The following is an 18,694-nucleotide window of genomic DNA, read 5'->3' on the forward strand; positions in this document are numbered from 1 at the left end:
AGGCGGATGTTTTTTTCAGGGGTCTGGCTCGCGGACTGGAAAATAAAGTTGTTTTAGGCGTCTGTTTGTTCTTCGTTCTCGATTGTATGTCCTCTAGAACGGGTATTATTGTACGTCTATGTCGAGCGATGAATAATTCAAAGAGAAGTGAGCGCAGACTTTGAACTCGAAAAAAGGTCGCGAAGCTATAGGGAAAATAAAGAGAACTATATTCGAAACATTGACTGCATAAATAAACGAGAATCAAAATTTGATTAACTGTCTCAAATTCTTCAACCTACAAGGTTTTCCATCCAAATGTCAATGATATTATTTTTTTCATGGTCAATTTATTCCACAAAGCTCTCCTCGTGAAAGCTATACTCACTTTAGCAGAAATTGTTGATGTTAGGAATATTCCAAATTTAGTATTTTTTCAAAACTGTAGAATTATAAATTTTTCGTAGACCCAGAGTTTAAGAGACATTTTAATTCGAAATTTGGAAGAAACCATAAAAATCGAATCTCTATAAAAGAATCGTTGTATCTTTCGAAATATTCGTCACAAACCCCTCAAATGAAAACATTCTGATCTATAACATTCTTAGGCTAGAAGTCTGTATCTTGTGTCCTGAAGCGACGGCAGCCTCGAGAATATTATCAATTTTTTTGTTGAAAATATCAATTTATAACCTATAATTTCTGAAATAATGGACTTATCGCCCAGCTGCAAGCCCTTTCGTGATCTACATAACCGGATCAATCAATAAAGAGGTATGTTAGTCCCAAAAAAAAACTTTTAATATTTTTCAATTTTCCAAGGGTTAGTTATGGAAGCATCTTCGCTTGTCATTTTTTAAATATATAGTGTAGTGACTATGTCTGCTCAAGAGATGTCTTGATGGATTTCGCACCACACTTACTCTGGTCCCGGCGAATATATAGGGGTCAACGCGTTGCAGTAGAGTCACCTCTCCACCATGGTGTGAGAGGGTGTATCTTAGGCAGAGATCGATGGATTGCCCAAATGATGAGTCCACCAGCGATCTCGAAACCATGGAATAGTATGTATGCGTCCCTCAGTGTTCTTAAAGAAAACCTCATCAACCAATGTGTTCCAATTAAAGCAATAAACAAATTCGTGACATAAAACTTGTCAAAAAACAATGAAGTGTTGCTATTATAACCATTTGTGTTACGCGTATGTTAGTATATCAACTACAAAATATGTCATGTCAAAGTACGTCCATCTGAAAACAAATACCCCTGTAGCCTGTGATGAAAATCAACACAATCCGCACATTCATCAAAATCTCGCCTTGAAAACATCAGAGCCTGTAAAAATTAACTCGTCCATCAAGTAGGTACACCCCGTAAATCATCCAGATCATAGAACATGACCGGTCGAAAATACCCGACCACTGAATGGAATGGGTGTCACATATTTAAGATATATGGCGCAGCTCCGTCTGTGGAATTGAGATTAATGTCACAAATATTTTCGAACTGATTGGTTTATTCCTGGCAGAACAAGCCGTACGCTGTAAACACATGGGTGTATACTGTAGAAGTCGATGCGGAAAGAGGAGTTATTGCAATATTCCGAAAGATACTTTTCGCTTTTCTATTTTGTAGAAAAGTTTTCATCGAAACTTTAAACTTTGAAGAACCACTGATATGAATATCATCTTAAAATGTTCGAGTCTCTAAGCAAAGCCTCAAAACAATGTTCACTCATCCAGATGATGACCTTCTCCATTTCTGGCTAATATTTCAATTCTGACCAACTGAAAAACCGTCAATTATTGTAATCTATGATTGCCATCAACATATTATCTATCAAACTAACGTCAACCTATATTCTGGTACTTTAGATCTACCAGCAAAATGATCGAGATATAACATCTTCTTTGCTTCTTTCAGATGATATTCTGGATCTTTTGGTGATGAATTCACTCGATTCTAGAATTGTCAGATTTTTCGAAGAATGCAGCTCTTTTTTTTAATCATTGCTTTTTTATTTTTAGTTTTCAATTTATTTTCGTGGATTTTTTATTTTTTAAGCTATAAGTGATAAAGACGAATCCAATAATGGAAGACCATAAAAATCGGTCCAGCCATTCTGGAGATGATATAACCAACCCGACTCTGTTTTAAATATCTAGTTTACATGAAATTCCATCAGATAATGACTGAGTCCATCAAATATTTTCTCAACTTTGGCTATTATTGTCAATCACCGGATTTTCTGGGAAAACAATCTCGGTAACAAGTTTACCTTGAGAAGTTCAATGAAGATTTTGAAGTTTTCACATCTGTCTTCAGTAATGAAGTTTTTCTACTCAAAATATACGTATTATATATTTGTTTTACTTCCATATATTACCATGGCAGTCAGATGGTGAATTCTAATGTGTTTAGTGCTACGAGAATTAGAAAAGCAATCCAAGTGTTATTAAAATAATGAACCCCTATTCACAGCTTACATAGTTTTCTTGAAACTCATTCAGTCCGAGAATTACTCTTCCACTGTATCTCTTAATGTGATCATACGAAGGAAACTCCTAATACAGAAAAGATAGACAAACCCCCATTACAGCCAAGTGGCAACGTCTTCTTTGTGATTCCGTTCATTTATTCCTCAAGAATTGTCCCCTTTCGGAGATATATACGAAACAACTATTTTCGCTGATGTTATCTTCGTTTTGTCTGGAAATTCCATAAATTCTCAGACGAACAAGCAAAGGATACAACCGTGTGGGTGTCAAGACATCAAGGATTAAGGAAGAGAGCTGGGTAAATTAATGGCTTGGAGGACCATGAGCTAAAAGGAACACCTGAATTGTATATCTGTTACATCTGTACAGATATATTAAAATTGGAAACCAACAAAAATTAAATTTTTTTCGATAACTCATAAAATACCTATTCGATGGGATTCAGAATTGCTATATAGGCGTACAACTTTGTTTCCGCCATTTTTTTTTCTGAAATTCGAGCCTTTATTGTGAAAAAACTGGTTATACATTTATGATTCAAAGTATTGTCAATCGCTGGACACTACTTTCTTCCATCTTTCGGCAGCATACCAATCCCGCGTTAAAAAAGCTGGTCATCTTTAGAAGCGATCCACGAATCGATCCAATTTTTTACTTCTTTATATGACCGGATGTTGAGGTCAGCCAGGCCGTGTGTTATTGATTGAAACAAGTGATAATCTGAGGGGGCAATATCAAAAGAATACGGCGGGTGGGGTAGGAATTTCCATTTCAAGTTTCCAAATATGTCTTGACCACTTTCGCAACATTGTCGAGCATTGCCATTCTGTAAAATCACTTTATCATGTCTGTCGTTGTGTTGCGGCCGTTCGTCTTCAATGCTCGACTCAAACGCATTAATTTCGTTTGATAACGATCGCCTGAGATTGTTTCAGTCGGTTTTACGCAGAGCTGCTTCCACTAAATACTGAGCATGACCTTGGAACCATGAATATTCGGTTTGGCCGTTGACGTGAAAGCATGGCCGGAATATCCGCATGATTTTCTGTGTTTGGGATTATCATAATAAACCCATATTTCGTCTCCAGTCACAAGGCGATGCAGAAATCCCTTCCGTCTTTGCAAGCAGCTGTTCACAAACAAACAAACGCCGTTCAACATATTTCGGCTTCAACTCTAACGGCACCCAATTTCCTTGTTTTTGAATCATTCCCATGACTTTCAGGAATTTTGAAATGTCTTGTAGGCACACTCCGAATGATCCTGCCTGTTTTTGTTGCGTTTGACACGGGTCTTGATCAAGTAATGCGTCCAATTCTGCATCTTCGAAAACCTTCTCCCTTTCACCGCCATGCTGGTCTTGGACGTCATTATCACCATTCTTTGAGCGTTGAAACCACTTTCGGCACGTTCTCTCACTAATAGCGGCCTCACCATAGGTATTTGAGAGCATTCGATAAGCCTCAACCTCTTATCGAAGACCCTTTTACTATTTTCCGAAAAAAATATCAGAAATTTTGTTTACAATGAACCTTTTAATTAATCTAAAAGGACCAAAAAACATCCCAATTATAATACAAAGTAACCACATTTCCTGGAAAGTTTGTACCTAATTCAAAAGATTATTGTAATTGTCAACTTAACGAGTAAAATGAATTCCACTGTTTCTGAATGGGATCGCAAAAGCTTTCAATTCAGAATCAGTACTTTTCTCGAATCTTCATAGTTATTCCAGCGAATTCCAAGTATTAATAAATGAAACTCACTAAGTTTAATCATTCGCTGTAATAACCCGAATCTCGGAAAATTTCCCATTGTCTCGCTTGAATGATTAAGCGTACGACGAACAGAACAGACAAAATACTCATATCTCAACGATGAAACAGAAAAAACACTGTATTGCGGTTGTGTCTCGGCGATTCCAAGTCTTGCATGAATTATCCTATCGCAACTACAATAAACCTCAGGGCAACCAGAGCTGCCAACTGCTAAAAAACGTCGACTGGCGTAGGGCAAAATTCGAAACGTCTGGCATTGAGGTTATGTCGGTTCGACCATAATAGGAAGATTTGGCTTGGCTCTTACTGCTATTTCTGACTCGTTGATTGTTGCGATTGTGTTGCGACTAGATTTCAAGAGATGCGATAAAATCAGTGACTTATCCCCAAAAACAATTGGTACCATCACTACTTGAAGCAACCTTTAATCTATCTCTTGTTTGAATTAGTTCTTGACTAATTGATCTGATTTGAATTATTATTATCCTTGACTTTAGCCTATACGCGTAGGATAGAAAAATTTCTTTGCAGTCGGCTTTCTCACTCCTCGCTAAAAAGAACATTCACTCAATCCCAGATATTTAAAATATCAGAAGGGAAGAGCTCAGTCGTGTCCGGTCCTTGTGGTCCCCCTGGTTCTCATCGAACTTCTGGTCCTCTTACACGCGATCGTCGGACCTGTCCGTCACTTCCTAGGAATTTTCTCACCGTCCTTGCAGTATCTAAAAGAACAGCTATTTGCATTATATTACATATATACTCATTTTGTCCTAGTTGCTTGATATTTCTCTTGAGATTTTTGGATACTATTCCTGTTGTTGAGATGATAATTTAAATAGTTCTCGTTGATATCATTTCCCACTGCCGCTTTATCTGAATTTCGAGGTCCCTATATTTTGATATTTTTTCGACCTCCTTTTGAGGCATGTTGTTGTGATTTGGTATTGCTACGTCGATGAGTATTGCTGTCTTTTGATGTTTATCGACTAGCAGTAGATCTGGCCTATTGTGAGGGATTGTTTCATCAGTCAAAACTGTTCGATCCCAGTTCAGTTTATAACGTTCGTTTTCCAGGATGGTTTTCAGTTGGTACTTGTAGTATGGCACTTTTTCATAATGAATTAGTTTCAATTTTGTTGCCAATTCTTGGTGTAGTATCTAAATATTCATTTCTGCAAACATTTGACATCCTCCCGTGATATGTTGGAATGTCTCATTCGTTGGACACCCATATCGGCATCGATCGTCAGCAATAGTTCTATCCTTTATGATATGCTTGCAGTAATTTCTCGTTGAGATCACTTGATCTTGGATGGCTGAAAGAAAACCTTTCGTTTCTGGATACATCTCACCTGATGTGAGCCAATAGTTCGACGCTTCAATGTCGACATGATATTGGTTCACCTCGTTGAAATGTCGTCCATGTAGAGGCTTATCTCTCCATCTTTGCAGTTTTTCTTGGATTGTCTGGTGGGCTGTATGACACTAAAAATTTCCTACTACAGAAGTAGCTAAATCATTTTCAGTAACGGATGCTGTAATCTGTCATCTTAAAAGTAATATTGAATGTTGAAACTGCTGTACCAACTTGAGGTAATCATTTATTCAAACAAAAAAAAAACAGAGACCACGAAAAAGAGCTAATGTAATGAAAATCTTCGCCTCGCTACATTTTCGTCAAGGAACATTGAAGCCAGATAAAATCTTGCCAATATGTGCCGAATTCTCAGCACGATCTCAGTTCAACGCCTCCGAATTTGAGTCAAGCTCAAAATTCAAGATATTAAATTATACGAAGGATGCGTGTGGCGAAGGCTTAAATGCTGGGGAGGGTTATTTATAACGAAACTCATTTACCCTCAGGATGTTTACATTCATAGAGGATGAGGGATAAATTGTTATCTTTGACGCTGTTCCTCGATTAATCTTATCATGACCTTCCAAATTTAATTAGGATTTGGAGTAGGCCGCCCTAAGGAAGGTGAAGCTTCCTGAAACATTGAAATGAAAAAAAAAAGAAGCGTGATGATGTTGTCAATGAATTAATCTCAGTTTATACAAGCAGGCAGATTGAATTTTAATGAGATAACAAGAAAATTTTTCGGGAATTAATTTTGCGTATTTTTGATACATTCTGCAACATCGCCTTTCTTTTTAAAATAGTCTTATTACCCAGACATGCATTGAAACAATAATCTCGCCAAGGAAATATCATTAAAACCATACCTAACTCAAAAACGGCGATTTTGAACAATGAATTATTACTTATTCAATGAGATGCGGTGTTGTCTAGTTCACGAAAACTACGTAAATTCCCGTAAAGTCAATTAAATCCACGCCATATCTCTTCCAGTTCATTCTGCACCTTCATAACGCAAGTCTGATCTGTCTTAGGGTTTCCCCAACTTATTAACATTTAATCAAGTGGTTTTCATATCATCCACATCAACCAATATGCATGTGAAGTAACGGGAAGGAGACGAGTTCCCAGCAATCTAGTATGTTGATTGGTGAGCGCTGTCAGATGTTCAAATCCCATCTCATCTGTCTCGTGGAAACTGAGTTGAATTGTCAGGTTCAGGCAGTGCCTTAGGCTTTAGAGGTTGTGTTGTTTACCTTTGCTACATCATGTGTGGATGCGACAGTGTGAGTTAGAATTCAAACAACAGTTGAAACTTTTTTTTTTATTCGATTTTGATGTTATAATAGAGTTCAACTGATGTCATTCCGCGTTAATACGTCTGTAGGTTGTCACTGATTTCAATTTTTGATTTCGTTACAAAGAACTGTCTACATCACCATCACTTCTGATCGATTTTAACTGTGTACAACAATTCTAAGCTTTTTCCTAGTTTTCCTAAATTTTATGTTGAAAAATCTTCATCAAGAATTACTCATAAGAATTTTATACTTGATATAGGATCACTTCCCAGCATTATACAGGAACTATATTCAGGTGCAAAAAAAACGCAACAAGTTGATATTGTGTAAAATTTGAAGTCTCATAGTTTTTTAGTTTTGTTCGATTTTCAAAAATTTTTCAGTAAACTGTAGATAATAGTATATTCCAAAACAAGTTGCAGAATAGGCTCCTATTCCAACACGAATGCGTCGCTCGTGTTCGAACGCATGAGTGTTGGAATTTCCTTCTGCAACGAGTATTAGACGATATTTTCTTTAATTCATTCGAATTTTGTGAAATATTGTCGAAATTAAAAAAAAAATCAGATAATACATCCTAGTGATATTTGAATTGTATCTTGGCAGTTGGTGTGACTGTTACGAAAATTGACAGATTACGGAATATGAATTTGAATCGTACGTTTCGAATATTGAAATAATTTATAATTACGCATTAAATTCGTGAATTATGTCTGCCAAAATCGATTCATCACCAACAGAATTAAGACAAATTGCGAATAATGTCGCAAATCATTTAACATAATCCAAATTATATTATATTGACAATTGATGTGTGTTGAATTTTGATAGGATTGGAAGTCTATGTAGACAAGCACAAAACGAAAAATATAACCGAAAACGATGCTGTAATGAGTTCATTACAGCACTGTTTTCAGAACTGTAATGAACACATTACGATACTGAAATTATTAATTCCAACTAACATATTCCATCTTTTGAAAAGTGCTGGGTTATTAGTCACTATACAAAATTAATCAGAAGTTTGTTGTTAAACCCTAATTTTGAAATATCTTGTGAATTAATTTCGTGGTCAATTTTTTTTCAAATCATCAATTTTCATCAAGAAACATTTCTTTTCAAAATTTGTTTTTTTTTCAAGGCTTTAAGTGCACTAGTTCATTTTAAAAGAGAAATAAACTTGTCATCAGTCGTTCACTTCTGCCCAAAAAAAAATTCAAAATCTAATTTTTCCGTGAATGCGCAGAGTGAATGTTTCTGATGTAACATCCATCGGCAGGAAAACAATCTATTGTCTAGCAGCCCATTAGATTGGAAACAACGTTGGCAATTAACTTACCTTAATAAGTTTAAACGACAAACTCAATTACTCGAGCAACTTCAAAGATTTTCAATCTGCCTGCCATCTCCTGCATTTCGCATATATGTAATTTTGTTTAATAGCAAACAATACGCCATGTCACAACGGCATGTCCCTGATAGGTTGCCTGCAATTTAGCAATGCGTTGCCGGAGACCGTTCTCCAAGATTTTCTATTAATAAATTCAACTGCAGGAGATGCTCATTAGAAGGCCTTGTTTCCTTGTCTCGTTACGTAATTGTCCTTATTACGAGCGCTTGTTCTTCGCTGAGGCTTAGAGGCGCTTGTTATGCTCTTACTCGAGCCAAAAAAAGATTACATGAATCGGTTTTTCAAAGTAGAATTCCAGAAAATCATTGGTAGGGACATGAGGCTAATATGAATACAATAACAATGATAATAAGGTGTTCATTGAATAGTTCATTCAATCTTGAATTATTTTCTACCTTGAATTCATCCAATAGGCGGATGTCAAAACGATATTTTCATTGAGAACTGGTACAAATTGAAAACTACTTTTCGGGTGCCATCTTTAGGGGGCGGTAACTAAGCAAAAGTTTATTTGAACGACCCACCTTATTTATTGGCAAGGAATCGGCACCTAAATTTTTTCGCAACTATTCATATACACCCTGTAGAAAGATCGACCAGCATTTACTGCTGAAGACCTAGAGTCGTCTATTGACAAACAAGAACTCCCGTTCTTGTTTGTCATTTGCAATTGCACATCTGATAGTTATATAAAGGGTGTTTTTTTTTCGAGGTATATAACTTTAAGTTATAATTACTGTTCAAGATGGCGACCGATTCAACAGCTGTCAAGTGATTTATTCTCAGTTTGGTTTGGCAATTCATCATGAATAGACTCACGCCTGAACAACGCTTGCAAATAGTGCAATTTCATTTCGAAAATAATGGTTCTGTGCGGAATACATATCGCGCACTACGTCCATTTTATTTTGTTTAGCGATGAAGCGCACTTCTGATTGAATGGCTACGTAAACAAACAAAACTGCCGCATTTGGAGTGAAGCTAATCCTCAATTGTATGTCGAATCACCGTTACATCCAGAAAAACTGACTGTTTGGTGAGCTTTATGGGCTGGTGGAATCATTGGTCTATACTTCTTCAAAAACGAAGATGGCCAGAACGTTACAGTCAATGGTGATCGGTATGGAGCCATGATTACTAACTTTTTCATTCCTGAATTGAACAACCATGATGTCCAGGAGCTGTGATTTCAACAAGACGGCGCAACATGTCACACAGCTCGTGCCACAATTGATTACACGTTTGGTATCCGCCTAATTTCACGTTTTGGACCTGTGAATTGGCCTCCAAGATCTTGTGATTTAATACCGCTAGACTACTTTCAGTTGGGCTATGTAAAGTCATTGGTCTATGCGGATAAGCCACAAATCCTTGATCATTTGGAAGACAACATTCGCCGTGTTATTGCCGATATACGGCCACAAATGTTGGAAAAAGTCATCGAAAAGTGGACGTCCAGATTGGACTACATCCGAGCCAGCCGTGGCGGTCATATGCCATAAATCATATTCAAAATGTAATGCCACAAGATTATCTTGCGGATAAATAAAATTCATGTCAATCGAATAATCCATCGTTATTTTATTGCAATTTAAAGTTCTATAGCTCTAAAAAAAAACACCCTTTACATTTGCAAGAAAGTAAGTCAACAAAGTATTTTTGTTATTCTGTATTCTAATATTTGAAATTCTTGATCAATGAAAATAAATTAAGTTAGCTGTAGAGAATAAAATAGAGTCAGTGTCGATACCTGAGGTTCACTTATTTTCATCGCACAACCCATAAAATCCATTGAAAAGAATCATAACAAAAAGTGCCTAACACACTCGGTAAGAAAGCTCAGGGAATTAATTCATGAAAGAGTATCAATAGAACCGGCCCAAGTACCGTTCCCTGGGGTTCACCAATATTTTCCGCATACCCCCATAAAATGAACTTGAAAGGATCAGAACAAAAACTCGCTCCTCCCGACCGGAACCAACTGAAACCGTATCCGTTTTCCAGCAATCTTCGACCTCATCCCCAGCCAGCGAAAAAACCACACAATTCCAATCTATAACCCGGTGCGTCCGAATCGAAATCTGGAGCTTCGAAAAAGTGTTTGTCTCTTCTTCATCTAATCGATCAAACGCCAACCCTATCCGGAGTGATTCATGGATGCAGCGATGTGTAACGACCGAGTGATTAATTGTGCCCTGTGGAAATGTATTTTCCCGCCACTGAATCCGATACCGTACCGATTCTATCGTCATCGGGACACCGTAGTCGAGACTTTTCGAATGGAGCTGATGGCGACTTTCGATTGTGCAAAAAAAAACGGTTGATGACAACGAATGATAGTGGTCGAAGCTCTGCTAGGCTTGTTTCTAGCTAGTCAAATCTTAGATATAATTCAAAACAGAAGTGAAAGATAAAATGTGCTATGCCTGTCCCCAAACACCCTAGCAAAATTTTACAAAATGAAATTAGTTCTTTGTTGAGCTGCCATCTCCTCAGTAGCATCTTCTATGACATTATAGCCCTCCTTTTAAGGTTTGAAACAGTATTGGTGAGTCTAAATCTCGGTCTAAATGAATTAAATATAAGTGAAGGGTGTTCTTTTCAGAGCTATAGAACTTTAAATTGCAATAAAACAAGGATGGATTATTCGATTGACATGAATTTTATTTATTCGCAAGATAATCTTGTGACATTACATTTTAAATATGATTTCTGGCATACGACCGCCACAGCTGACTCGGATGTAGTCCAATCTGGACGTCCAATTTTCGATGACTTTTTCCAACATTTGTGGCCGTATATCGGCAGTAACACGGCGAATGTTGTCTTCCAAATGGTCAAGGGTTTGTGGCTTATCCAAATAGACCAATGAAATTACATCGCCCCTCAGAGAGTAGTCTAGCGGTGTTGAATCACAAGATCTTGGAGGCCAATTCACAGGTCCAGAACGTGAAATTAGGCGGTCACCAAACGTGTCTTTCAATAAATCAATTGTGGCACGAGCTGTGTGACATGTTGCGCCGTCTTCTTGGAACCACAGCTCCTGGACATCATGGTTGTTCAATTCAGGAATGTAAAAGTTAGTAATCATGGCTCTATACCGATCACCATTGACTGTAACGTTCTGTCCAGCATCGTTTTTGAAGAAGTACGGACCAATGATTCCACCAGCCCACAAAGCGCACCAAACAGTCAGTTTTTCTGCATATAACGGTGTTTCAACATACACTTGAGGATTAGCTTCACTCTAAATGCGGCAGTTTTGTTTGTTCACGTAGCCATTCAACCAGAAGTGCGCTTCATCGCTAAACAAAATAAAATGGACATAGTGCGCGATACGTATTCCGCACAGAACCATTATTTTCGAAATAAAATTGCATTATTTGCAAACGTTGTTCAAGCGTGAGTCTGTTCATGGTGAATTGCCAAACCAAACTGAGAATAAATCACTCGACAGCTGTTACATCAGTCGCCATCTTGAACAGTAATGCCAACTTAAAGTTATATACTCGAAAAAAAAACACCCGTTATTATGAAAGAAAAAAAAGATGAAATATGTTGATTTTCTGAACACCAATTGTACAATCAAATATACTGAACTTTTTATGATAGTAATGGATTATTCAGCTATAACCGTTTTGGTAAACCATAAAAGCAACTAATCATCGAGGAAGAGACACCACCATTGATTGAAATAAATGAAAATAAGGAATATAAGCTAGAGAAAGAACAGCATTCTTGAAAAAACAGTTACAAACCTTTAGTTCTTTTGAAAATATCACCTTCAGAGGATTTTTTGTCATGACTCTCCCCATCCTTGTTTTTTACTCGCAGCATGAATATGTATCAGCTGAAATTTCACTTATCTGATAAGCAAACAACCCCAGGTAGTCCAATTATACCTGGTTGCTTATGAATCACCGATGCAATATTATCTTTGAGGCCCATTGTTGGCGAAATCCACTTCAATGACAAAACAGCGATTATAACAGATTTGTGACAGGAAACCATTGTCCCTACCAAAGTGTACATCTTGTATTACAGCAATTGACCTGAATAATCTACAGAGAATAGCCAGTTATGCCATTTCTGTACGATAATGACTCCAATCAATATCATTCTGATAGCTATAATCAAACGATTTATGCAGAATCCTCTCAACTTTCAATTATATATGTATCATAATATTCTCGAATGTGAGTTATTCTACAAAACAATCAGAAATTTCAACCTTCACTATGAAATGGTTTCGTGGCCTATACGCTCTATTAGTGATGACGTCACACACCTCCATTTTAGTTCTCCTGTCAGTGCTCGGAATCCAAACAAACAAATTGTCATTCAAATTAGTACGTTGTCGTTGAAGAAATTGGCTTATTTTGATAAATACGATTATTTAAGCAACGATTTTACTATTAATTGATAGACACAAGGAACGAGATTAATGCCAGTAAATTCGAACTGGAAGTTTAACTAATAAACTCGGCTTTTTACAAAATCTGGGAAATGATACAGGATTCAAACTTACTGGTATTAACCTCGTTCCTTCTGTCTATCAATTAATACTGAAATCGTTCCTCATAAACTCTTATTTATGAAAATAAGCCAATTTCTTCAACGACACCGTACTAATTTGAATGACAATTTATTTGTTTGGATTCCGAACACTGACAGGAGAACCAAAAATGGCGGTGTGTGACGGCACACTAATAGAGCGTATTGGGTTATGAACAAATTTTTATCATATACTTTGAGAATGACAAAATTTAGCGAGTATGACAATGTATGAGTATGTTTAATTTTCTAGTTCAGCCTTTTATCTCGAAAAAGATTCAACGGAAAGAAAAACCTTCGAAACAAATGTAGTAGGGGATTTTATCTTCTGATAATGATAGCAAAAAGCGAAAACTCATAGGAAACGAGATATTTTCAAAAAACTTATTTTGTTAGCTTTAGACTTTAATAGTCACCCTACCATTTGTAGGTTTTGAGACAGCTTTCAAAATGCCCAAATACAAGTTTATATGAGTTTATAGCTGGATATCTGGAACTCGGAGATTAATACCCGCTTTTACTAATAGGACTACACCATTGAGTAATAATCATAGATAGAGGGAATATACGCAATTTTCACATGTCCCCAACATGGTTAGATTACGTTGTCGGATTGTGATATATTTTCAAATCCACAATTTTACTATGAATGTATATTGTATTGAATGAAATATATTTATTTGAGTGATTCCCGATTAAATATGCCAATTTGAATATTTGGAATCCGATATTTTTCCTAATTGTCGAATTTATAGCATGCAGAATATTCATTATTTTCTGTATCTACCTGCTGAAATCCTAGATTTCGCAACTATTGCTCTCCTAGTGTCATCGGTTGTTTCACGTCATTTGGCGCGCTTGAAGTTTGTTTTCTGAAATTCTGATATATTTAGGTGTTTATTTCAATATATTTTGAGTTGATATGAAACGTTTATTCAATGAGGGACGGAAGAAGTGCGTTCTTTGTGGAGAAACTCGCGAATGGAGTGAAATATCGTATCACTGATATGTTTTCATTTCCGCGCGATTCATGTCAAATTTGATAGTTCATGTTGGGGACACAATTTGTTGAATGAAAATGACATATGCTCCCTCTGGACTGGAGAACTGAACTACAAAGTTAATCGTCGTCTATGAAATCAAACTAGCAAAGTCGTTATTTTTCAACGTTCGCGTAAAAACCGTGATTAATATATCGCAGTAACGCAACTCAACCAGAAAATAACGGATAGCAAAGTAGCTATTTTCCAACGTTCTCGTAATAACAGTGATTAGCATATCGCAGTAACGCAACTCGACCAGAAAATAACGGCTAGCAAAGTAGCAATTTTCCAACCTTCGCGTAATAACAATGATTAGCATATCGCCGTAACGCAACTCGACCAGAAAATAACGGCTGCTATGACCATCCCCTAGACAATCATATCTCCTCATCCGCCTCTATACATTCCAGAACGAGGGCAAACCCGTCTCGCGCGCGTGGACATCGTAACGTAACGGGTAGTAACTAACAATTCCTAGCGGCCATAACGACGCGGCGTCATCGACAAACAAACGACCGACGTTCTGGCCTGTTCGTAATGTTTAATTCTCGCTCTGTTTGTCGACAGGTTTATTCTCCTACTCCCACATGGACTTCGAGGCCGACCGGGATCCTGGACCTTCGGGAGACCCCTCCCTGGCCGACATGACGCGCTCGGCCCTCTCCATCCTGCTGAAGAACCCCAAAGGATTTTTTCTCTTCGTCGAAGGTGAGTTTTCGGAAGCCCTACTTGATTTCTGTTTGACGTGTCGACGTCCGAGTGGTTCTTTGTGTTCGGCCCACGGTTAGGCCCTGACGGATACCATCAAGGGCGATTGAAGGTTACTGTGTATTGCCTTTGGATGTTTTTTTCGGGGCAGAAAGCGGAATTGATTTGAGAGGGAAGGGGAAGTTTGGGATTGTTGGGGAGCGTTCAGGAATCAAGCGTAGGCCGTTTGGTTGTAAATTGTTTTGTTACCTTGGATACTTCAATACTTGGTGAATGAAAAATTGTTGTAAATTCGAATTGGAATAGAATGTACCCACATAAGTACAATTTCAAACGGAATCATTCAAGGAAAATCGAAATAGTATTTCGATTTTTCCATCATTTTATTGTAAGGTAGTCCCAAATCTTTCAACTATTTGGGACTAACTCACATAAATGCTCACAACCGTAACAAAAAAATGTTGTTTCTGTGAAAAACGTAAGATGCCACATTAGTTGTCTCAAAAAAAGTAAATTTTAAGCGGAGAGTCAAATATATCTAACTCAATTTTATTTTTAAACAAGTCTTTTTTCAAATAAAAACAATTGTTTGAAAAATGCATGTAACAAAACAAAGTTGATAACAAGAATAACAAAAGGAAAATAACAGTGAATAAAAAAACCGAGACTTGTTATTAGAAGCTTTAGATTTTTGGTATAGCAATGAATGGGTGTGAAATAAAACAAAGCATTATTGTTCACTACCCAATAACCGAGTTAAAAGAACGATCTTGCGATTACAGATAAAGCTGCCCGTTTTGGAGGAAATTAGAACTCGAAATTTGGGAAAAAAATGAATTTTCCTCTAAAAATCGTTTTATCTCCTGAATTATTCGTCACAGACCCCTCGAAGAAAGCGTTTTTCAAACTACAAGTTACGCTCTAAAATATAGTGAGGTTTCGAATGAGTAGACCACGTCCAAAAGAAGTGGCAGCTTCGAGAATATTATCAATTTTTTCTTTGAAAATTTCAGATTTTTGACTATAATTTATGAAATAATGTACTGATCGCCCAACAGCAAGCATTTTTGTAATCTACATAGTCGAAACAATCAATAAAAAGATACAATATTTCTATAAAGTATAAAGGAACTTTTATTTTTTTTTCAATATTCTAAGGATTAGGTATAGAAAATTGGGAAAAAATTGAATATCCCTCTGAAAATCGTTATACCTATCTCCTGAATTATTCGTCACAGACCCCTCAAATAAAGCGTTTTTCAAACTTCATGTTACGCTCTAAAACATAGCGCGGTTTCAAGTGTTTCAAGTAGCCCACGTCCAAAAGAAGTGGCAGCTTCCGGAATATTATCAATTTTTTCTTTGAAAATTTCAGATTTTCGCCTATAATTTATGAAATAATGTACTGATCCAATCGTAATCCTCCAAGACTCCTAAAACCACCTGGACCTCCACACTCCAGTATTCCACCCATTTTCCATAACACCCAAAACTGTCAACGGAAACAAAGCCGCTAAACGCTCACATCCGCATCTTCACGGCATCCTCAGCCATAAACTTGGATCAGCGCCAATTTAAGCCCCGATTCAATAATCGCTTGCCAGCCATCGAATGAAACAGGGTTATTTCGCGAGACAAAATTCCATGGGCCCGTAACCTATTAGCATTCATGCGGGTCGCTCCCCGTACGAGCGTCGTAATAAAAAACGTGTTCGTGTTCAGTATGCCGTCGACGTAGTAATGAGCGTATGCGATCTCCTTTTCGACGCTGCTGGATGGAATTCCTCCAGACCTCTATGCGTTATGCCTGGACACGACGGCGGTATGGCCCAAGCGGAAAGATTGAGATTAATTTCGCCTTGTTGCGCTTACATATGCATCCGGAAAATGCTTCAAGGGAGATTCGTTGAATTTTGCTGATGGAAAAGTGGATCACGTCACGTATGTTTGAATGTTAGGGCGTGTCGGTTGAAGTGAGACCTTTGACGGTTGGTGAAAGGGTTTACTTTACCTTTCTCATTAGGTCCTGAAGTACAGATTCATTTTGATTCTGTGCGGAAATAGCTCAATTTTTTGAAGAATTCTTGGTATGACAGTTTCGAATAAATTCACTGATTTTTTCAGTAAAGAATTTAGAGTTTTTGTTTCGTATCACTTTAAAATTTGAAAGCTTTACCCCAAGTTTATCAAAGGCCAATCAACGTAAAAATCAACTTGACAGCTGTCAATTCTATGGTCAAGCTTCATTTGGGTTGCTGAAAGTAAGGTTAACTTACACGTGAATTGTACGTCGAGCGTCGTTTTGTGTTTCTAAACGCATTTTGAAGCAAATTCTGACTCGATAGCCTCGAACAGGGTCACCACATTTTAAATACAAACGAAAATAAATTAGTTTAATTTTACACTGAACAATATTTCAGAAACCCAAATGGATTTGACATCGCTGTCAAGTTGAATGCTGTTTAAGTTGAACAAAAATTTGAACCGGGGGTACTCTGCTCAAAATTCTAACAATACAAACTTTTGCCCAAAGGACAAGACCGCAGAATTAGAAAAACTAGTAGTTCAAGAAAACATATCTCTAACACTGAAATCAGTATAGAAGCTTTAGACGTTTCTTACCTTGTCTGGTCTTTCCTTACTCTCCTCTTTTCTAAAAAGCTCAAAATATGTTGAAAACCTCTTCTTAAATTGTTGAACAATTTTCCATCCTGTTCATTGACCCCTAAACACAGATTATTCGGTATTTAACTTTTCGATTTTTGCACCCAGATGAATACTGAAAATATTCCAGAATTGAGTACATCAAATTGTAGGTATCAACCAAATATATAAGCAGAATTGAATTCAGTATAAGTTTCTTACTTTATCATTTCGAATTTGTCTTTTTACTTCTCCAAGTATCTCAAAAAGGAAGAATTAAGATGAGTGAGAATTGAAGACTTCTCTTCCAATATAATACAAATACCGATTTGCTATTATCTCTGAAAATAATGAATAATGTTTGAATATTTTCTCTACTCAATCATTCAATATCAGAAATACCTTAATTGTTCATCATCTCAATCGCCCAGCAATGAGTATTAATTCTATTTAAAACAAATATAAATGATGAAAAGTATAAATAAAAGTCACAGATTACAGATATCTGTAATCTGTAATTACAGATATCTGTAATTTGTCAAAAACATTAACTAGGTCCTATTTCAATTTTCATAGGTATTGTAATGTAAATGAGGAACAATTCAAACTTCCATGTACTACTGTTGAATCATAATCATAGAATGATTGAATGAATAGGGAATGATATGACGAACTCTTAAATTTCCAAGCAGCTTTGAATTAACTTCGAAAAGTGAGAATTAAGTAACCGAAAAAATTAATAGAGACAAATTATTACACGAGTTATTCGAAAAAATCAGTATTACTCACATTTTCGTTCGAAAATTCTCTTCAACTTGACACAATAACACTCCTCACAAAATGGCCAAGAAAATAACTAAAAACAGATGCAGAGGTTTCTCGGATCACATTTCAACTAAGTTCTGTAATCAAACACCTGCGCGAGACTGTAAAATGATTAATGAATTATTTCAACTGCACCCTGATGAACAAATGAAGGAATTCTGAATAATTTCCTTCAACGTGAATCTGAATTAGGATAAACAATCATGTTGAATTATTGTTGGAAATACAATTTGCGTACACAGATCTCCTACTGTCAGATTAAGGTCTATCGATTCGAATCACCAGAACCACAGAAAATTCAATAAGACCAACGGAAACAATACTAACACTAGATATTACAGAGATTTTGGTCATTTTTAGTGAAAACCGAGTGAATGCATTTTCTCAAATTTTGATTTCACAGAAAATATAAGATGGGGAACAAGTCTTTACGGGTGCCTGTTATCATATGTGCAAAGTTTCATCTTCTGATATGTAAGTAATCAACTGATTTATTATCTTTTGATGTAGTGTCATTTGAATGTTCTCGAAGTTATTTTAGTGATCCAATTGTTGCATAATTTCTCCTTCATACTAAAATCAGCATAACTTAAT

The 18,694-nt window shown here is 36.6% G+C and overlaps 1 protein-coding gene across 1 annotated transcript in view; it reads left to right on the plus strand.

Annotated features, from left to right (window-relative positions):
- Nucleotides 1-18,694, plus strand: part of LOC123674918 (alkaline phosphatase-like) — a 171,438-nt gene that overhangs the window by 117,192 nt on the left and 35,552 nt on the right. Inside the window, exon 7 of the mRNA XM_045610082.1 lies at nucleotides 14,492-14,632. Within this exon, the coding sequence (XP_045466038.1) occupies nucleotides 14,492-14,632 (141 nt within the window). The remainder of the gene's footprint in view (nucleotides 1-14,491; nucleotides 14,633-18,694) is intronic.

The sequence above is a fragment of the Harmonia axyridis genome, chromosome 3 (genome assembly GCF_914767665.1).
Source record: "Harmonia axyridis chromosome 3, icHarAxyr1.1, whole genome shotgun sequence".
NCBI lineage: Eukaryota > Metazoa > Arthropoda > Insecta > Coleoptera > Coccinellidae > Harmonia > Harmonia axyridis.